A 22,624-nucleotide genomic window follows, 5' to 3' on the forward strand; every position below is an offset into this window, starting at 1 on the left:
GACAAACAACGAATGTGCAAAAGAAGACAGACTGTGTACTTAAAACAATACTGAGAATGTGAGTTGTAAGGAGTCCTTGAAACTCGACCTCTGGGTCATAAAATCACTTCAGAGTTGTGGTGAGTGAAGTTATCCATGCTGGTTCTGAAGCCTGATGGTTGTAGGATGATAACTGCTCCTGAATCTTGTGGTGTGAGAATTAAGGCCCCTGTACCTCCCGGTCGATGGTGGTAGTGAGAGGAGAACATGGCTTGGATGGTGGAGGCTCCTGATGATGGATGCTGCCTTCGTGTGGCACCATCCCTGTGGATGTGATCAGTGGTGGCGAGGGCTTAGCCTGTGATAGGATGCCTGTATCCACCACTTTCTGTAACTTTTCCAGTCCGTGGGCATTGGTGTTTCCAGATAAGATCGTGATACCACCAGTTAGGATACAGCATTTAGGAAGGAGAAGGGAAATCTGGCCGAGTGGTGCCACAGCTTGTCACTCTATGTCAGCAAGAACAAGAAGCTGATTACTGAAGAAACCAGAGGTCCATGAGTCAGTCCTCATTGGAGGATAAGAGGTGGATAGAGTCAGCAACTTTAAATTCCTCAGTGTCCTCATTTCAGAGGACCTGTCCCGAGCCCAGCACGCAAGTGCAGTTATGAAGCAAGCATGGCAGTGCCTTTACTTCTTGAGGAGTTTGTGAAGATTCAGCATGGCATCTAAAACCCTGACAAATTTCAATAGATATGTGGTGGAGAATGTATTGGGCTGGCTACCTCACAGCCTGGTATGGAAACACCAACGATCTGTCCTACAAAAAGCAGTGTTATGTTTAGTAACTTCAAAACGTTTAATTCAAAGGAAACACAAGCAAGCTGGGAATGCAAGACTAACTTTAAGTGAGGTGCGCATTGTGACACGTTGCATTGTAAGCCATCCATGCATTGTTACATATAACCACAATGAACCATGTAAACAAAGAATGCTTAATCTAACAATATATTTACTCCTCCCTGCTTAAATGGAAACTTCAACTCAATATACATCTCAACTTTATGCACAGTGAACTATTATCATGCAGCCTCAGTACAGTATAGTCTTTTTTAGGTTGTCTCATTCGGGCCTAAAGATTTAATTCCTGTGGAGGATTTCTTGCTTGATGTGGGTGAGTGAGGGAATCGCTCTGTTTGGCAGGTGAGGCTTGCGGCAGAGAAACAATCTCAGGTTCTGCCTCCTCCTCTGTGGTGTGTTGTAGGAGTTGATTCCAAGACTGCAAGAAATGGTCTTTTTTGTCCCCAGAAGGGTGCACGACAGCTCTGGGAACCCTCCTTCTTCCTTTTTCATCTTCTAGGAAGAGCATCTTGATCTAGGGAAGGAGCATGAGTGTTCTGTTATTAATCCTTTTATTGCTCCCTTTATCGTCTGATCTCTCTGTTTCCTCAACCACAACATCCTCTGATGAATCCTCTGTTTTCTTATCTCCATTGACTTCTTCCTTTTTGGCCATCCAGCTGGGCTTTTGGCCTTTGTATCTGCTTTTATAAGCAGCTTTCTTATCTCATACTTGCAGTTCATGCAATAACCTTAATGCACGCTGAGTAGATTCTGGTTCTTTATACTCTCAAAAGCTGAATGTGTGCAACTTCCCTGAAGCTCCTTGAACAGCTTAAAACCAAGCCACATTTCTCAAGTAACTTCCTGATTAATAGATCAGGAGGTTTCTCAGATATGTTGCTTACAAAAGCTGTTGTAGTCGGACCACTGCTTTAGTAGCTTTCACAATTCCTCCAAGCCAATATGCTTTCCAAACAGAGGCACAGAGATTGGCACCAGCGTATGGTTGCCCTCCGGGCAGTAGTTCATGGTGCGCAACATGGAGACAATTGTGGCATCATCTAGTAACTTTCTTAATTTGCTTTCAGTTAACTCTCTATTGCAGGGGTGTGGTGAGGCGTGTAAATGGTGGATGGATCTCCAATTGAGTGGTGTCTCTGCCACTCACACCCTTGTCTGCTGCCCTCCTTTTTGCCATGTACATGCCCCTAGTGGCTTGTTGGTTGTTATATTTCACTGTTACGAACATCATTCCCCACAAGAGTTATCCTTTCTCCACTATAAATTTTTAGTTGAATAGCTGCAGGCTTCAGCTGATTATTTTTGAAATGCTGTTCAAACTCACTTTGTGGTACGACTGAAACAGCTGAGCCAGCGACCAATTCCATTTTAATTAATTTGCAGTTCACTCCTAACTTACGCCGCATTGCTTGTTTATTGTTAGTTTTCATATTATAAATCTCAAGGCTAGCCAGTTCAGTGTCATCTCCATCATTATCTCATTTTTTTTTTTCATTAACAGCATGCAGATTTTGAAATGTGCAACTTGGTTTTTAGCCTTTTCTTTTCCCTGTGCAGTTAATTTAATTTTGTCTGCCCAGCATGCTCTTTGTAAGCACCCTACTTGCTAGTTTGTATTTTCTGCAAGTTTCACCTTTAAATCTGCATTGGTCCAGTGAATGTGAAAATCTGCCACAAGGGCAACACAATTTGTTCAGCCAGGTCGGTTTCTGTTTGGATCTTGCAATTTTATTCATGCTCACTTTCATTCCTGACTGCAATTCAATTGCATCTCTGGCTGTTGTTTCCATTGGTTCTGCAATTTGAACTGTGCTTTTAAATGTAAGTTATGCTTCAGTTAGGAGCCTCTTTTGAATGCTTTCCTGTAGGGTTTCACAAACTAAACTATACTTCAGAGAATAATTAAGCCCATTACTGAACTGACAATGCTCAGACAATCTCTTCAGATTAGCCATTTATGCTGAAATGGACTCCCTTCTTTTTGACTCTGATTATGAAACCTAAAGCGTTCTGCAGTCAACAATGGTTTTGGTTCTGAATGTTCCTTCATTACTTTCACAATATCAGCAAAGCTCATATCAGCTGGTTTGGTTGAAGCAGTTAAACTTTGAAGCAAACTGTGTGCCTTTAGACCCAATGGACTCTGTAAAATTGGTACTTGTTTTTCATTGGCTATTCTATTTGCTTCAAAGTACTGTCCAATTAGCTCAGTTTGCATGGTCAGTTAACCATTGAGCAATCAAACACATCTATATTTCTGATGTAGCCAGCCATTTCTGTTTTATTTTAATGATTATCAATTGGTACTCACTCGCTGTTTATGAATCCATGAATTCTTCCATTTTCTGTCCTTTTAAAACTTGACTGGTCCTGTGCATGCTGTGCTTTTTTTAAAAAAAAAGCTTGTTAAATTTTACCTGTTACTAAAGGAGATTATAGTCAATGTCGATTAATAACTCAATTTAGATGGCCGGCAAATGGTAAAAATATTTAGGTATAAGAGTTGATAATGATATAAAGAACTTTTATAAATTAAATTACCATTACTGAAAAAAATTCAAGAAGATCTTGATAAATGGATGGTATTACCAATAACATTAGTAGGTAGAGTAAATACCATAAAAATGAATATATTCCCTAGACTACAATACTTATTTCAATCACTACCAATACATCTACCCCAGACGTTTTTTCAAGAGTTAAACAAATATGTGAGGAAGTTTCTTTGGAAAAGTAAGATGTCAAGAATATCGTTGGAAAAATTGACATGGAAATTTGATCTAGGAGGGTTACAACTTCCAAATATTAAGAATTATTATAAAGCAAATCAACTTAGATTTATTGCATCTTTTTTTGAGAAAGATAGACCGGCATGGATTAGAATAGAACTAGATAAAATAGGAGAAAATACACCAGAAGTTTTTATATATAAATGGGAATCTAAATGGATATGGGAAAAGAAAGAATCTCCTATATTAAAACATTTGATTGACTTATGGAATAAGATAAATGTTCATGATGAGATAAAGAAATCTTTATTAGCAAAGAGATCTTTAATTCAAAATTGACTTTTATTCCTTTTACAATGGATAATCAACTTTTATATAATTGGTTTCAAAAAGGGATTAGATATATAGGAGATTGTTTTGAAGGAGGTATATTAATGTCATTTGATCAATTAAAGAATAAATATAAAGTATCAAACAACTCTTTTTTTGTTATTTCTAACTAAGGGCTTATTTAAGAGAAAAATTAGGTCAAACAATGTTATTGCCGAAATCTAATGAAATAGAAACTTTAATTCAAAAAGGAAAGATTAAAAAATTTATCTCTTGTATGTATAACTTGATTCAAAAACAGACAATTAAACAAGGAGTCCATAAGTCAAGACCAAAATGGGAAAGTGACTTGAATATTAAAATTGAAGAAACAAATTGGTCAAGACTAGTCTTGATAGTATGACAAATACAATAAATGTCCGGTTAAGATTAGTGCAATATAATTTTTTACATCAATTATATATTACATCACAAAAAATAAATAAATTAAACCCAAATTTATCCTATCAGTGTTTCTGATGTAACCAAGAAATTGGTACTTTTTTACATTCTACTTGGTCTTGTTCTAAAATTCAACCTTTTTGGACAAATTTATGAGTTTTATTGGAACAAATTATTGGAACACAACTTCCACATAATCCAATATTATTTTTACTAGGCAATATTGAAGGGATAAAACCGAAACCCAAATTGAATAAATATCAGAAAGAATTTATAAAAATTGCACTGGCAGTAGCAAAGGCTATTGCAGTTACTTGGAAATCGGATACATACTTAAGTATAGATCGTTGGAAGAAGGAAATTTATGGCTGTATTCCACTTGAAAAAATTACTTATAATTTAAGAGATAAATATGAAACATTTTCGAAAATTTGGCGCCCTTATTTACAAAAGACAGGATTAAATATATAGGTGCTCCAAAGATGAAATAATTGGTTATTTGGGGAAATAAATAAATATATATACTAAAGTTATTACGAACTCCATGGAGCATGTGGGGATCTTCTGATATCCAGGCACTCTCTTTTTCTTTCTTTCTTTCTTTTTTCTATAGGGATGTTAGGGGGGAGGGGGTAAAGGTATATATAAATTTTTTTCATATATTTTCTTTTATTTCTGTAATTATTTGAAAACACAATAAAAAAAAATTATTTTTAAAAAAAAAAAGCTTGTTCCTTGCGGCACTTCAACAGCTCAGTAGCCATCTTAGGCTTGTTTTAAAAATACCTTGTCACCACGTTAAACTTCAAAGGAAAAATAAAAAAGCCGTGGACGCGGGTCTAACTTCATGTTTTACTTTTACATACCACAGTGGTAGTGTCATGATGTATGAAATTCATGTATTTTACATACAGCCATCATGAATTATGTAAATAACTGAGAATGCTTGATCCAGACGTTCTGAACCTTTATGCCATGGGGCCTCTACTATTAACTAAGGGGTCCCTGGAACCCCAAGTTGGGAACCCCTGGTTTAATCAAACAATTTATTCAGGAGCAGCTTTTACCCCTCTACCATCAGGCTGTTGAACAAAAGGGGACAACTTCACTCAACCTCAGTTGCTCCATTGCTGAAATGTTCCCAATGGACTCACTTTCAAGGACTCTTCATCTCACGTTCTTTGTTTATTGCTTATTTATTATTTCTTTCATCCTGTATTTGAACAGTTTGTTGTATTTTGCACACTGGTTGAACACCCAAGTTGGTATGGTCTTACATTAATTTCTGTTGTATTATTCTACGATGGGTTATCGTGTATGCCTTCAAGCAAATGAATCTCTGGGTTGTATATGGTGAAATAAATGCGTTTTGGGTAATAAATTTAAACTCCACATGCATCTGTAGAAATTTGTTAAAGTTTTTGGAGACGGGGCAATTCTATGCAAACTCCTAAGAAAGTAGAACTGCTGTTATGCCTTTTGTTGAAATGCCAGGTGCTGGTCCCAGGGCAGTTCCTCTCGAACCAAGGAATTTAAAGCTACTGGCCCTCCCTGCCTCCATTATCCTAACGAGGACTGGCTCGTGGACCTTTGGCTTTTTCCTCCCGCAGGCAGGCGTCAGCTCTCTCGCTGACATTGAATGAGAGGTGGTTGCTGTGGCACCACTCGGCCAAGCATTCCACCTCCCTTCAAGATAGGCACGCAGTGGGAGGCTCTGTGTGAGGTGATGAGTCACTCGCCACCAGTCTCCCTGAAGTTTTTCCACTGTTAACAAGGGCTGTGTCACAGAACAAAGGTGATGGTGGCACTGGAGAGAGTGACGCTGATCGAACGAAGGCCCACTGCGTGAAGAGGCTGACCCCCCCCCCCCCCCACTTCTACTTGTTGAGGGAAGCTGATGAGGAGACCTACTGGGAGTGAACTATGAAGAAGATACGGGAAGAATGTTTCCAACTCCTGGGGAAGAGGGTAAGCAGAGGCTGTCGGGATCAGAAAGTCCGGCAGGGAATTCTGCAGGAACTCCTTTCCCCAGAGAGCGGCGAGGACATGGAACTCACTCCCACAGGGAGGGATTGGAGTGGAGTGCGTCAGTTTGAGGAGAAGCTGGGTGCAGAGGAAGGGGAAAGAGGGCCCTGCTATCTGATTGACATGGGAAAAACAATGGGAGGTTCTGCACAGCCTTGTTGGGCCGAATGGCCTGTTTTGCATCACGTGCTACGGATGAAAGATTGTTAATACGGGATTAAATTTGTTTGGCCCGTGCATCGAAACATGGTGGAATGCGTTGGCTGTGAGAGGGAACTGGGGCACCCGAGGGAGAGCGTACAAACTCCTTCCACCGGCAGGGTTGAACTTCAGCTGGCGCCACAAAGCGTTGTGCTAACTGCTAGGTTACTGTGCCACCTCCATACGGCCTGTCGTTAACAACGGGTCGTTGAGGCTGCCCACCACATCACTGGCACCAGCCTACCCATCACCAGGGGCAGAAAGCTGCTGGGAAAAGGCCAGGAGCCCACCCACACTACTCATGTTTGCCCTACCCTATTCTGAGGGAAAGGGGGGGAGGGCACATCGCATCCACGCCAGGACCATTAGTTACTTTCCCCAAGCAGTAAGGCTGATCAACACCTCCACCCACTACCCCACTCCATTAACCCTCCCCATCACCACTGCTGTATCATTTCATGTCAGAATCACCTGGCATCCAGACCCTCCTGTCACGCTGCATATATAAGTTCATCTTGTGTTTTTCTCTGTTCTTTCTGGATATTATGTCTTTTTGTGCTGCATTGGATTCAGAGTAACAATAATTTAATTCTCATTTACGCTCGTGTACTAATGTATGACGAACTAATCTTCGTGAGGGAGTGAAAGGGAAATGTTTAAACAGAACATACTAATCGTTGCTTTCTCCGTTGCCGATCTGCAGGGGCGGCAGCTGGCCTACACTAACAGCTCCAGGAACGACCTGCTGAGTCTGAACCTGTACAGGAGCCCGATGAAGGAGAACATCGAGCTGCTGAGCGACCTGGTGGACGACGAGCCCTCCGACAGCAGTAGGTACGAGCGCTGGGACGTGTCAGCACTGGAGGACTTCACCAAGTACACCAAAGCTGACCTGTGGAACAATAAGGAGCTGGACTTGCTGGGCCTGGATAAGAACCCCAGCCCTTACCAGAACGAGGCCAGAGTCGCCCAGACGCCCACGCTGGCCGAACTGAATGCGGATGACTCCCAGCAGGTGGCTGACTCCTGGTGTCTCCTGCGGGCTGCCAGGGAGGCTTCTCCATTCTCTACCAGGCTTGACGTGGCCATTAGGGCCATGGAGACCCCTAAGAAGTCCAACTCCATGGATTCTTTAATGGATTCTGACTTCCACTCAGATGGGGTGTTTTTCCAGAGGAGGGAAGACCAACTTGGCCTCTTGAAGAGCGTTGTGCCCAGTAACAACACAACAGGGCCCAGAAATGTTGAAGCTCCCCCAAGATCTGGTAACCAACTGCTCGCTGACCAAACAGCCCCGGTGGAGCCTGCACCAGACCGGGGAAAGGGAGCCGCTCGTGACCGGCCGGCGCCCAGCTCCTGGAAGCAGCTCAAGTGGCCGGCAGCCGCGGAGGCGGAGAAAGCTGGCGCTGATGACGGAGACGGCCGGACCTTCCCTGCCTGGCGGCCGAGCGAGGAGGCTGGGCCGGAGGCGAGGGCTGAGCTGAAGTACGAGGAGCACAACTACTCGCTGTTTAGCGCGGAGAGTCTGGGATTGCATCCGGGTGAGGACCGACTGGAGCCCGAGGATTGTTCGGACAGCGAGCAGGATGATAGCGAGAATGAAGATGAAGAGGAGGAAGATGATGAAGATAAAGATGACTTCAGTGATTACCTTTCTGAAGCAGGTACAACTGGTTTCAAATCCCCATTAGTGTTGATCTCAGCTGGGGTAAAATTAGCACTAAGCAGTGTGCAGAAGTCATGTGACCTTAACACCAAGAAGCAGAATTAAGCCATTCAGCCCATCGAATCTGTTCTACCATTCCATCATGCCTGATTTATTTTCCTTCTCAACCCTATTCCTTCTCCCCATAACCTTTTGATGCCCTGACTAATTGAGACCTCTGATTTAAATATACCCCAATAACTTGGCCTCTACCACTGTGTGTGGTAATAAATTCCACAGATTCACCACCCTCTGGCTAAAGAAATTCCTCCTTATCTCTGTTTTAAAGGGCCAGCCTTCTATTCTGTGACTGTACTCTTGTTGTCGACCCGATCACCATTGGAAACATCCTCTCCACACCCACTCTATCCAAGCCTTTCAATATTCCATGGGTTTCAATAAGATCCCACCTCATTCTTCTGAATTCCACTGAGTACAAGCCCAGGGCCATCAAATGTTCCTCACACATTAACACTTTCATTCCCAGGATCATTCTCGTAAACCTCCTCTAGATAGTCTCCAATGCCAGTATATCCTTCCTTGGATATGGGTTCCAAAACAGCTTACAGTACTCCAAGTGCAGTCTGACCAATGCCTTATAAAGCCTCATCAAGACATAGAAATATAGAAAACCTACAGAACAATACAGGCCCTTCAGCTCACAAAGCTGTGTCGAACATGTCCCTACCTTAGAAATTACCTAGGGCTACCCATAGCCCTCTATTTTTCTGAGCTCCATGTACCTATCCAGGAGTCTTTCTTTTAAGACCCTATGATATCTGCCTCCACCACCGTCACCGGCAGCCCATTCCACACTCACCACTCTGTGTTAATAAAAAAAAACTCACCCCTGACATCTCCTCTGTACCTCCTTACATGCACCTTTAAAACTGTGGCCTCTCGTGATAGCCATTTCAGCCCTGGGGAAAAACCTCTGACTATCCACACGATCAATGCCTCTCATTGTCTTATACACCTCCATCAGGTCACCTCTCATCCTCCGTCGCTCCAAGGAGAAAAGGCCAAGTTCACTCAATATATTCTCATAAGGCATGATCCCCAATCCAGGCAACATCCTTGTAAATCTCCTCTGCATCCTTTCTTTGGTTTCCACATCCTTCCTGTAGCGAGGCGACCAGAACTGAGCACAGTACTCCAAGTGGGGTCTGACTTGGGTCCTATTTAGCTGCAACATTTCCTCTCAGCTCTTAAACTCAATCCCACGGTTGCCTTCTTAACCAGAGTGAACCTGCGCAGCAGCTTTGAGCGTCCTATGGACTTGGACACAAGATCCCTCTGATCCTCCACACTGCCAAGAGCCTTACCATTAATACTGTATTCTGCCATCATATTTGACCTACCAAAATGAACCACCTCACACTTATCTGGGTTGAACTCCATCTGCCACTTCTCAGCCCAGTTCTGCATCCTATCAATGTCCCGCTGTGACAGCCCCCCACACTATCCACAACACACCCAATCTTTGTGTCATCATTGTTTATACGCTGTAGTCATCTCGACATGATGAGGGGTGTTTAGGGAAGGTATCGTGTGGGAAGAAGAAATGGAAACGTTGGTGAGCATTCACGCAAGGGCGTTCAGTTCTCTCTAAGATAGCTGAGAAGCTTGAAGTAACCAAATAATATCTGGTAAAAGATGGGTGGCAGGACAGCAGTGTTGAGGAAGCAGGGAGTCTGCAGTTGGGCAGCTGGAACACTGTGGGGGTGTGATTGCTCAAGTACTTTAGTAGAAGGACTAAAGGCTCTGACTATTATTTCAATGGAGAGAAAATTCAGAAATATGAGATGCAAAAGAACTTGGGAGTCCCCAAAAGGTTAACTTGCGGGTTGCGGAGGTGGTAAGCAGGGCAAATGCAGTGTTCGCATTCACTTTGAGAGGACTAGAATATAAAAACAGGAACACAATGCTGAGGTTTTGTAACACGTTGGTCAGATCACTGTACAGTATCTCTAAATAAAATAATGCCATAGAATGGGCCCTTCAGCCCACGATGTTGTGCTGACCATCCTAGCCCTTCTGTCCATGTTTCTATCATCCATGGGCCTATCTAAGAGTGTCTCTGTATCTGCCTCTACCACCACACTGGGCACACCATTCCATGCACCCATGTAGTTTAAAAATAACTACCTCGGACATCTCCCCTAAACATTCCTCCCCTTGTCTTAAAGTATTGGAACTGTTCCCCGGGGCAGGCAGCAGTTGTGGAGAGAGTCCACATCAGGCTGATGAGCTGCCGTCAAAATAATCTGGTTCTAAGGTCACATCTCCAACTCCAGCCGTGGACCGATTTGTTTCGCCCTGGTGGCCTGCATCTTGAGTGTTGATCTCAGCAGGTCAATTCGAGTTCAGTGCCAAATGCACAAGCTTGATATAAGAACACACTTGTGGCAGCAGTAACACAAATGCATAGCGTTAGGGATGCAACATTCATAGGAAAAACATAAATTAAACATAGATTATACTAGAATAAATGCCAAGAATTTGGGTGTATAAAATTATGAGGAGGTATAGATAGAGTAAATGTAAGCAGGCTTTTTCCACTGAGGTTGGGTGAGTCTTGAACTAGAGGTCATGGATTGGGGTGAAAGGTGAAATAGTTGAGGGGGCATTTCACACAGAGCTGTCAGTGGAATTGGTGAAGGTGGGTTTAATTTCAACATTGAGGAATTTGGATTGGTCATTGAGAGTAATGTGGAGGGCTGTAGTCCAGCTACAGATCAATTGGCCTAAGCCGAGTACCGATCCAGAATGGACTGGATGGGCCAAAGAGCCTCTTTCTGCACTGCATTGCTCCATAACAAAAGTACAGTCCATTGCAGTGCAAAGTAGTCAAGGTCATGATGTAGTGCTGGTTGGTCCAAAAGCCAAATGTTGAAAGGAAGTAGTTGTTCCTAAACTCAATGATGTGGGCCTCTGACTGACTGTCTTGTTTGCCAGAGAGTAGATGGTTTGGTTCCTGATCTGCTGGTTATTTTAGTATGATCTAGTTCTCCCCCCACCCCTGCAGTAATAAAGTGGCAGATATAAAGGTGGAAATGTCAAAGAGGAAGAGGAATAAAACTGGTTTCTCTCGGAGTGAACTCTGCAGTGAATTAGTCCATTTAAGGATAAGTCATCCTTTGTGCATTCATTAATCTTTCTCAGGAAACGAACAAGAGGTCTCTGCTGACGTTGCCTCGGAAACAGGCGTTAGGAGACTGAAGCGGCGTTACTTCTGGGAGTACAGCGACAGCCACACCACGCCCAGCAAGCAAGAGCATATCCTGCAGCCCTCGGAATGGGACCCCTCCACGTTGCCCAGTAACATTTACCAAAAGGAGAATGGCGTCGGACAAGGTAAACACGAGATAGATTATGGTACTGGTTATCTTAACCACAGGTATCTTTGACTATTCAAGTCTTCCTGTGCTCTGGAGTCCCAACTTCATTGGCTTCTGTGAAGCCAATTTTGAGGAATTTTCTTACATCATTATATCACTGTGAAACCCAATGTACATCCCAGCCTGTCTTTGAAATGTTAATATCAGGTAAATATCTTCTGGGATGTAATGAATTTTCTCCTGAAAGTTTTCAATTAATAATGGCAAAAAAGAATCAAAACCAATTCAAATTTTGAAACCCTATTTGTTCCAGGATTGATAATGTTTTTATAAAGTCTTGCCCGAAGTGATTAAATAAGCATATGAAAATAGAGGTATTTTAAAATCCTTTTATTCTACCAAACCTAGTTTTATGAGAAAATTATATGTCTCCTCAGCTGCTTGTAAAAGCACTCAGAAGATGACTTGGAGTCAGATTTTATAATATTTATAATTTGCAGTTATCCGGTCATACAGACCCCACAGAAACAGGCCATTCAGCCCATCACATCTATGCTGACATTTTTGCCCATTTACACAGGTCCCCCTCTGAGGCCATCTCCTCCTGCTCCTTGACTAGTGTTGGTCTAGACATCTCTTTCTTGTCACTGTATCTTATTCTGCCTCTGGCAACGAGTTCCACATATCAGACACTTCCTGGGTTTATTTTTTTTTAAAAAAAGCTTCCCCTCATGTTTTTGACACTCCTACATAGCGAAGTGTTTCTGACCCTACCCTATCTGTGCTTCTCGTCATCTTTTATACCTCATCTCCAGTCAGCCTTCTCTCCAGGGAAAACAAACCCAGCCTATTGAACCTCTCCCCGCCACCAAAATCCTTCGTTCTGGGCAGCATCCCGGTGAATCTCCTCTGCACCCTGTCCAGCTCAGCCACATCCGTCCTGTAGCGTGGGACCAAAACTTTAGACAACCCTCGAACTGCTGCCTGTAACATCCCCAGCTCCTGTACTCAGTTGCCCTGACCATGAAGGCCTTTATTCCTCAGGGCTCTCTTAATATCTCAGCTTTTAGTGTTTTTAATTTTTTTCCCCCGGTTGAAATGGCTAACTTTATTTGTCAGGTGTACATGAAACATACAGTGAAATGCACAATTTGTGTTGATGACCAGCACAATTCGAGGGCGTGCTGAGGCAGACACGCTTCAGCGCTAACATAGCACACCCATATACTTTTACAATGTGGGAGGAAATCAGGGCACCCAGAGGAACCCTACACGATCACGGGGAGAACGTACGCAGTCCATACAGAGAGCAACGGGCGTTGAACCCCAGTCTTTAGTGCTGTGCAACATAATGCTAACTGCTACATCACTGTATCGGCCTTTTTCCCGGCGTGCCTCCACTTGTCAGACGCCTGCCCCCTCGCACTGAGCACCTGCATCCCTCCTCGTGTCCTGTTTCCCTTGTGTTATCCCGTTCTGAATTCCGGGGTGAGGGGGAGGTGACTCGGGATTCTCGCGAACCGCTCTCCCTTCTCGTTCGCTGCGCCCATCTGGCCTCTCTTTGTCCTCGATCTCCAGGGCGGAGACTGGCGAAAAAGTCGCGCCGCACCGATGTCGACGACCTATCTCCCAACCCGCGCAAGCTGCTCCTCATCGGAGACCAACTGAAGAAGCTGAAAAAGGTAATTGATGATCTCCGGCCAGTGAGTGAACTGCCGATGAACGCCAGGCCGCGATCCAGAAAGGAGAAAAATAAACTGGCCTCTAGGTAAATAACCACGGCCCGCTAATCAGCTCAGCACTGTCGGTAGATTGTCGTTTGGCAGACGTGCGCTTCACCTTCCCTGTCTTCTTTTGCACTTTCTTTCTGTCATTCTCATCCCTCGGATATAGCCCTTGTGGAAAACAGCAAGTGCAACCTATTGAACATCAAAAGGCCTAGAACAGATATGAGGAGGTACTTTAGCCAGGAGGAGGAAAATCGGTGGAATTCGTTGCCACAGATGGTTGTGGAGGCCGAGTCATCGGATGTACTTAAAGTAGAGGTTGATAGGCCCTTGATTAGTAAGGGCTTTAAAGGTTATGGGGAGAAGGCAGGAGAATGGAATTGAGAGGGAGAATGAATTGGCCTTGATGGGAAGGTGGAGCAGACCTGATGGGCTGAATGGCCTATTTCTGCTCCTATTTCTTATGGTCATATTTAACCTGAGAGAGGATTTTGATTGAGTGTCGGTGATGTTTGGAGTCATCTGACAGAATGTCATTCAGTGATTCTACTGACTGCATACGATGTGCGTCAGATTGAATTCAACCGCAGAATTTCAGTAGCTATCCTGTGTTTCTGGTGAGCCTGCTCTGCTATGGTTGGGAGAAGCTGCTATAGTTTCTCATCCCACCCCACCCTCAGGATTTTTTTTTTTTTGACTCGAGTGCTGGTTAGTTGTTGGGCAAGGATGCGCTAGAGGCAGCCGGCAGATGTTGCCACACTTCCAGCGCCAACATCGCATGCCCGCAACGACTAACCCTAACCCGTACATCTTTGGAAAGAGGAAGGAATCAGGAGAACCCGGGGAGACCCATGCAGTGACAGGGAGAAAGTATAAACTTCTCGCAGACGGCAACGGGGATTGATCACTGGCGCTGTGAAGCGTTACGCTGGCCATTATGCTATTGTTCCACCCATCCTCTGTAACAGATGTAACTCCTGCCCTTGTCCCTGAGCCAAAAGGGACGTTGATTTGGCACAACTCCTGTATTAGACTGAGGTGTAAACCTCAACTTGACGGCTTGTAGTCGCCACTCAAAGATGGACGACTCGAGTCCCAGCCACTCTGGGGTTTTTGAGCAGAGAGATCCAGGAGACCACTCCAGGGCAGTTGTTGGGGCTGCTGTTCCAATTCATTGCCCTTTCTCCCTTCCTTGGGCAGCTGCAGAAGGTCCTTGGGCTTTTTTGTTAAAGATCACGGGTGTTAGCAACAACAATCTTCTCGTGTCTCTGGTGTCTCTCACCATCAAAGTTTGAAGTAAATTAATTATCGAAGTATGTACGTGTCGCCATATGCTACCTCAAAATAATTTCTTTGAAGGTAATTATAGGAGAAGTAAAGAATGTGATAGAATTTATTTAAAAAAACTATTCATTAGCAAAGACTGACAAATAACCAATAGACAGATACGTTATTGATCCCAAGGGAAATTACAGTCTCATATTAGCATTACAAGTGCACAGATATACAAATCTTAGAAGAGAAGTAAGAAACAATTAAAAAAAAAATAAGTTACTACAATAAGTTACCTTGTTACCTCAAACAGTCTAACGGGAGGGGGTCATCACTTCCCCGGCTATAGGCTGACTCATTATAGAGCCCAATGGCCAATGGTAAGAATGACCTCATATATCACTCTTTGGAGCAGCGCAGTTGTCCTGGTCTATTACTAAAAGTGCCCCTCTGTTCAGCCAAGGTGGCATGCAGAGGGTGAGAAACATTGTCCAGAATTGCCAGGATTTTCCGTAGGGTCCCTTGCTCTCCCATAGCTTCCACTGGGTCCAGTTTGACTCCTATAACAGAGCCAGCCTTTCTAATCAGTTTATTGAGCCTGTTGGCATCACCCATATTGATGCCATTGCCCCAGCACACCACCGCATAGAAGACTGTACTGGCGACAACAGACTGGTAGAACATGTGAAGGAGAGAATATGCAAAAAGACAAACTGAGCAAATAAAATAAACAATACTGAGAAACGTGAGTGGTAAAGAGCACGTGAAAATGAGTCTCTGGATTGCTGAATCAGTTCAGAGTTGAGGTAAGTGAGGTTACCCTCGTTGATTCGGAAAACAATGGTTGAAGGGTCATGTCTGTTCTGAACCTGATGATGTGGGCCATGCGTTCCTGTACCTCCTGCCCCATGGTACGAGCAAGAGACAGGTTTAAAGTTTCAGATTAATTGATCTGGGATTATTTTGTATGTTATTGATCTTTTCCCAGAGTCCTACAGCATACAACAGGCCCTTTGGCCCCAAGATGACTGGTCCCATTTACCTGCGTCCGACCCACATCGCTCTGAACCTTTCCGATCCATGCACCTGGTCTAATTATAGCTGATACAATTTCTCGTTCAGATATTAAATTGTGTATTAAAGCAGATTAGGATTCATTCATTTATCACATGAACGTGAAAACATCCAGTGAAATCTGTTGTTTGTGTTAACGACCAGCACAAGTTAAAGATGTGCTGGGGGACATCCCGCAAGAGTCACCACACTTGCCTTCACCAACACGGCATGCCCACAGTATTCAGCAGAACAAAATAACCATTTCATAGCAACACACAAAATGCTGGAGGAACTCAGCAGGCCAAGCAGCATCTATGGAAAAGAGTAAACAGTCGACGTTTTGGGCCGAGACCTTTCAGCATTGGATTAATTTTGGGGACATAATCTACTGCAGAATCTGGAATACTGGCAATAGTTAGCACTAATTACATTGCACATTGTCGCAATCCATCACTTTTAGAATCTGGTTTAACATCACCGGTGTGAAACTCGTTGACTTTGCAGCAGCAGTACACTGCAGTATATGATAGTAGAGAGAAAAGGCGAATTACAGTAAACATATTTACGTGTGCGTGCGCAAGCACGCTCACACCCCCCACCCTTCCGCACACTTTGACTAATTTAGCAACTCTCTGCAACTTTCTTGATCTTGAGCAATAGCTGCCCCTTCCCCCTCATTCTAGATGGTGATGCAGCCAGTCAAAATGCTCACAGCAGTCCATCTGTAGAAATTTCAGTGTGCTTTAGGTGACAAACCAAATCTCCTCAGAGTCCCAATGAAATATAGCCGCTGACTTCCCCGCTTTATAGCTGCATCAATATGTTGGGACCAGGTTAGGTCCTCGGGTAGATTAACATCCAGGAGCTTGAAACTGGTCACTCGCTCCACTTCTGATCCCTCTGAGGACTGCTGTGTGTTCCCCTCGCCTCACCCTTTCTGAAGTCCACAGTCAATTCTTTGGTCTTACTGACGTTGGGCGCAAAGTTGCGGCTGTGACACCACTCCACCAGCTGGTGCATCAGGCTCTTGTACGACCTCTCGTCACCACTTGAGATTCTGCCAACAATGGTCGCACCATCAGTAAAGTTATCGATGGTATTTGAGCTGTGCCTAGTCACGCAGTCAAGGGTGTAGAGAGAGTAGAGCAGTGGACTCAGCACGTATCCCTGTGGAGTGCCAGTGTTGATTGTCTACAAAGTGAAGGGCGTGCATTGAATATTTGATTCTTTGGAATTGATTTAAATTTGTGACTCGTAGAACATTGTGTGTGTAAATATACAAACACTACAAATTTTTGAAATATTTCAGCCCCCTCACCAGGCTCAAATTGGCTGATTGTCGGCTCTTACTGACAGTCACGGGACTCAGCGGTACGAAGGCCACCTTTCATAGTCTCGGTTGTGCAAATACTGCCCATACACAATTGTCAGTCAGCAAGAAATAACAAATTGTACACTGCAAAAAACTTATAGAGAAAGTGTATTCACAAACTTCAGCTTTATCGAACAGTTAGTGGGGGGGAAAGAAAAGGAGAAAATAAAGGACCCCATTACAGTTAAACCAGTCCAAACCTGCAGGCGAGGTTGGAGCTCACGTTGAAGTTGTCTGTTTACTCACCCGCTGGACCCAAGTTCTGCATGAAAGCACACACCACATTCCGATCTTCGCTCAAAGTCCATCTTGAAGTAATGGGCTCTCTCTCGGGGGTATTGACCCCTCCTCCTTGGAGCCATTCATCTGCACAAAGCACCATGTGAAACAGGGATGCCCCTTCCCACGGCGTCCGCAGCCATCTTCCCTGCTGTCTTCTCCGTAACTCCCCCCAAAAAATAAACCGCAAACCATATTGTCCATTTCAAATCTCTCTCCGCCCCACTCTCTCGAACTTTCTCCTGATTCTGCCATCCTGATTAGCTGACACCACGTTGCTAAGTTGAACATCGTAGCTTCTTATCTTTTAGCCAAGACCCAAGCATTTCTAAAAACAGAATAGACCGTTCTTACAGAACTGCTAATATGAAATGCCTATAGCAGAGCAGTAAAATCCTTAACCAGAGCATTACACAGTCATTGAGTCAAAGAACGCTACCAGCACAGAAGTAGGTCCTTTGGCCCGTCTAGTTTGTGCCGAACTATTAATTTACCTTGGGCCATAGTCCTCCATACCTCTCCCATTAATGTACCTATCCAAATCCCTCTTAGATGCTGGAATTGAACCCATGTCTACCGCTTCCACAGGCAGCTCGTTCCACACACCAGCCGTGCTCCGAGTGAAATTCCCACTCGTATTCCCCTTAGACATTTCAGCTTGCGTCCTTGACCTGTGACCTCTAGTCGTCTCATCTGACCTCAGTGGAGAAAAGCTTGCTTGAGTATACCCTAAATGCCCCCCCTCATGAGTTCACTTACAGGACTGTATGCACATTAACCATTGCACTGGATAAATTTGTTAATTGACTAAACGTGGACTGCTCATTCCTCTCCTATATGCTGCCTGACCTGCATTCCTCCAGTGTTGTGTGTGTATTGTTAATTGCTTGCCTGCCTCAGTAGCCTTTCACAGAGAGGTGAGGATGTGTCGTTGGTGCTCCACTGTTGACCCTCTGTTTTCTCCTCGACCCTCTAGGGCCTGCAGGTTAAAGAAGAAAGCCCAGCACGAGGCAAACAAAATCAAGCTCTGGGGGCTCAATACAGAGCACGGTGAGTGTCTACCCGGGGTTACCGGCCAGAGACCGCGCGAAAGGTTCACCCCGAGTCCAAGCGTTGGCTATAAACTCACGAAAAATTGAAAGTGGGAGCTAGCCTTTCGGCCCCTCAAGCCTACTATCCTATTCAGTAGGATCAGAGTTGACCTCATCAGGACCTCAGTCTACTTCCGACCCTCTGTGGCAGAAGGTGTGTGACAATCCTTAGACCAAGATTAGTCCTACCCCAGCGCTGCAGTGTACAATAGCATGGAAGCAATCAGTTTATTTTCCAAATGGAGTGGCGGGAGTTGGTGGATTCAGAAATCACAGGTGCAAAGGAGGGGAGTCCACGTGCCAGGTGTCCCTTTAGAACAGAGAAGAGAGGATTTTCTTTAGCCAGAGGGTGGTGAATAGGCGGAATTCATGGCCACGTACAGCTGTGGAGGCCAAGTCATTGGGTATATTTAAAGTGGAGGTTAATAGGTTCATGATTAGTCAGGGTGTCAAAGGTTACAGGGAGATGGCAGGAGAATGGGGTTGAGAGGGGTAATAAATCAGCCATGGTGGAATGGTAGGTTGACTGGCCTAATTGTGCTCTTATGCTTTATGGTTTTCAAAAGCAAGGATACAGTGCTGAGGATTTATCCCCCTCTCCTGGTCTGCTCTGGAATATTGTTGGCTGCCTGCCTGCCTGACTTGTCTTTCCTGCTTTCCCTCACGCAGATAACTTGCTCCGGGTCATCGTGGCGATCAAGCGGCAGATCGTGCAGAGGGTGGAGAACAGTGACGGGTCAGAGGAGGGGAGCATGACTGAGAAACTGCAGATGCTGCTGAGAGACACCATTGGTAAGGGCAGAGCCGCACTCGGCGGGGGGTCAAACTGGACAAGCCAGACACTGCAGATAACTGAGAAACACTCAGCCGGTCAGGGGGCATCTGCGCAGACAGAAATATAGAACAGTGCAGCTCAGGAGTAGGCCTTTCGGCCCACCAGTCTGTGCTGCCCCTCATGTCAGAGTGCTACAGCACAGAAACAGGCCTTTCAGCCCATCCAGTCCATGCTGAATCATTACTCTGCCTAGTCCCTTCGAACCCCCCCCCCCCCCAAAACCTGGACCATAGCTCTCCATACCCCTCGCATCCTTGTACCTACCCAAGCTTAACGTTGCAGTCAAACCTGATTCACCACCTCCACCGGCAGCTCGTTCCACACTCATACAAAGCTCCCCCTCAGAATCCCCTTAAGCATCACCCCTTTCTCCCTCAGCCCCATGACCTCTAGCTCTAGTCTCACCGAATCTCAGTGGGAAACGCCTGCTTGCGTTTAGCCTATCTATACCCCTGTGAGCCATTCGACCCAATCCCGTCTGCACGTGGTCTACATCTCGCCATTTCCTGCCTGTCTGAGTGCCTCAACCCCATTGCCCTATATGTCTCCTGGCACCATATTCCAGGCGTCTAAAACTCCTAGTGTTTAAAAGCTTGTAAATCTCCTTTTAACCTTTCCCTCTAGTCTTCAACCTGCGGCCTCTAGCATTAGGCATTTCCCTCTCACTTTCCAACTCTTTCCCCCTCTCATCTTAAACCTGTAGCCTCTAATATTAGAGATTTCCACCCCAGGGGAAAGATTCTGACTGCACCCTCTCATCATGACATGGGTGACGCGGTGGCACAGCGGCCAGTGTAATGCTATCACAGTATCAGCGACCAGGGTTCAATTCCCACCACTGCCTGTAAGGAGTTTGCACATTCCAAAGATGGACGTGTTCATTGGATGGGGTTGGGGACTCACTGGGTCAGAGGGGCCTGATGCCGTGCAGTATTTTCCATCAGCCTCCACTGCAGAGAAGACGATCCAAGGGGGCGAGGGGTGTCAGGGAAGAAAATTTGGGGGGACTGAATATTGGAAATAGCTAATTAGCAAGGTCACGTTGTCCTTTTACACATCCCCACTGAGCAATTACACCAGTGTAACACTGATCCTGTCTATTCTGCCCCTTCCCCTCACAAACAGCCCCTTCGGGATGTGGGAGAATACTGGAGCACCTTAGGGCCTTGGGGAGGATGTGCAAACTCCACACAGACAGCGCTGGAGTCCGGGGTGGTGTGGGGCACCGGCACAGTGATCAGATTCTAACCGAATGGGGCCCTCCCCCCACAGACCCACGTTCATTGGGAGACTCTCTCCGCCGCCCGGCTGGAGGCAGCCGATGCGCCAGGAGTTACTAAGCCCGTTGCTTTGCGTTCCAGGGCGGTCGGTGGCAGGGCAGACGTCTGAGTTTGTGAACGAGGTGCTGGAGAAGGCGTCGGCGGGAGAACTCGGCAGCAGTCTGAGTTGACCGGTTGCCCTCTGCCCGGAATCTGTGCTGTGAAAGCGTGGTCTCGTTAAACAGCAACAAGGCAGGGACTTGGTTGCTGGAGAAGACGTCCTCCCTCCCCTCAGCCTCCATCTACTTGCTGCCAGCCTTTATTTCCCCTTTTGCAGGAGGGTGTGCTTGTCACGCTAGCCTCCCTCCTGATAACCTTGCTTCTCCACACCCTCCCCCCTCAGCCCTCTCTTTTAGCCCCTCCCCGGCCGAGTTAGCAAGGAGCCAGAAGGAAGTGAGATCCCCCTCAGGGTGGTTTTGAGGTAGAAGTGACGTTCGGAACGAGGAGGAGAACTGGAAGCCGGTGGCCTAGTGTGGACAGCCCCAGCAGCTGCTTCCATGGATTCTCTCGACACGTCGTGGTGACGGGGCCTTAGTGCGCACAGCAGGTGTTGTGGAGTGCCCCTTGTTTCTGAAATACCCCAGCTGCAGATGCGAAGCCCTCCAGAATGCGTCAGCTTCCCTCCGGACTCGCTCCCCAGCTCCTTCTCCTGTGACTTGTTTCCTGTTGCTTTTGCTATGAAAATTTCCGAGACAAAACCCTCCTCCCAAGACGTTGGATGTGCCGGTCGTTTCTGGAGCAGTCGTTCTGCAAGGGAGTTGTGCCAGGGCCAGGGATGGGTTGTGACGGTGAGGCACTCCCCACCCTACCGTCCCTCTGTCCAGTTTCTGAGGCTTCCGAGCCTGCGAGTGTCCGACAATCGGGATTTATTCAGCGAATACTGTGAACTGCAAAAATGCTGCAAAGCCCATTGTGGTTCCTTTATCTGACATGCGAGCACTTTACATTTTATAGAAGTTCACTGTTACAGGTGTTAGGTGACTGACTTTTTGTGTGGGTGGGTGGGGTGTTCAGCAACTGACAATGAATGTATAAGCTGGGAGGTGGGCTGTTGGTGTTCCCAGGCGGAACGGTGTGGGCCGGCTGTGTGTCGTCCGCCCAGCTGACACATGCCTGATTCTCCTCTCTGGTGTGCTTTACTTGAAGACAGCGGGAAACTGACCAAAGGGTGTGAGAGTGACCGAGAGCTATTTGTCCAAAACTCCATGGAGTTGTCTGTCCCCTTTTGCCCCAAGATGTCGGCGTCAAGCAGCTGGGGAAGCTCCTGGTGGGCCCCGAGTTCCTGATTCCATGACTCAGCCTCTGTTGAGGGGAGTGTCCCCACCCTTTGTGTTTGAGGGGTGGGTGGGGGGAATGAGGCAGGAAAGGTTACCTACTGTTCCTGAGGCATTGCCTGGTGTGGGGGGGGGGGGGACGTGGACAGAGGAGCCTCTGGTGCTGCCAAGGTGCAGTCACATCCCCGAGGCCTGGGAAAGGAAGCCATTTCATCAGGTGGGGGCACTTTACTGGACTTCGGATGGGGAAGGCAAGAATTTACTGTTGAAAAGCCGGCACGCTGTGGCTACCTCAGTGGTGATCGGGGGTGGGGGGGGGAGGTTCAGTCCGATGTTGGAGGGAGGAGTGTCATTTTGGGACAGGGAGAGGTGATCCCAGCTACACTGGCCTGATGAAGCCCTTGGCAGCCTCGGTTCTCTGTGTGGGGGCGGTGCGGTTTCAGATTTGACTACCCCACGAGTGAGGGTCTGATTCTCCCCCGCCAGTGTTTTACTTGAGAGCCAGGGAAACCGAGCAAAGGGTTGAGAGTGACCGAGGGCCATTTCTCCGAAGCTTGAGTTGTGTGCGCCCAGTTTCCTGAGGTTGGGTGACGAACTGTAGGGGGGGGTGATGTGGTGTTTGGGCCTTCCATTGAGCAGTAAGAGCAAGTCGGACCCTCCTTTGAGTTTGTTGGGAACCTCGGGCACAGAGGTACTGAGAGTGGGAGCGAGAAAGATTTTTCTCCGCCACCCTCAGTTTTGGAAGGAGACGACAGCCTGGAGGTGCCATAGCAACAGAGGTGT

The 22,624-nt window shown here is 46.0% G+C and overlaps 1 protein-coding gene and 1 long non-coding RNA gene across 9 annotated transcripts in view; one reads left to right on the forward strand and one right to left on the reverse strand.

The window, feature by feature from the left end:
• LOC132379390 (CREB3 regulatory factor-like) overlaps positions 1 to 21,944 on the forward strand; it is a 102,550-nt gene extending 80,606 nt beyond the window's left edge. For 5 of the 7 annotated variants that reach the window (XM_059947179.1, XM_059947178.1, XM_059947181.1 and 2 more), the window contains 6 exons: positions 7,274 to 8,234; positions 11,441 to 11,632; positions 13,195 to 13,384; positions 18,299 to 18,372; positions 19,083 to 19,205; positions 20,610 to 21,943. In XM_059947179.1, coding sequence (XP_059803162.1) covers positions 7,274 to 8,234; positions 11,441 to 11,632; positions 13,195 to 13,384; positions 18,299 to 18,372; positions 19,083 to 19,205; positions 20,610 to 20,698 — 1,629 coding nt within the window. In that variant the 3' untranslated portion in view covers positions 20,699 to 21,943. Of the gene's footprint in view, positions 1 to 7,273; positions 8,235 to 11,440; positions 11,633 to 13,194; positions 13,385 to 18,298; positions 18,373 to 19,082; positions 19,206 to 20,609 lie in introns of all 7 variants that reach the window. The other 2 variants (XR_009507409.1, XM_059947182.1) reach the window with 2 other exon arrangements.
• LOC132379391 (uncharacterized) lies at positions 46 to 18,288 on the reverse strand. Of its 2 annotated transcripts, none has more exons than XR_009507411.1 (3): positions 17,244 to 18,288; positions 3,156 to 3,223; positions 46 to 1,355 (listed from the first exon to the last, which is right to left on the reverse strand). It is a non-coding gene; the product is annotated as an uncharacterized LOC132379391 (long non-coding RNA). The 2 variants fall into 2 exon arrangements; XR_009507410.1 differs by having other exon boundaries at positions 3,156 to 3,228.
• Positions 21,945 to 22,624: the final 680 nt, after the last annotated feature.

Source organism: Hypanus sabinus, chromosome 22, assembly GCF_030144855.1.
Source record: "Hypanus sabinus isolate sHypSab1 chromosome 22, sHypSab1.hap1, whole genome shotgun sequence".
NCBI classification, from domain to species: Eukaryota; Metazoa; Chordata; class Chondrichthyes; order Myliobatiformes; family Dasyatidae; genus Hypanus; species Hypanus sabinus.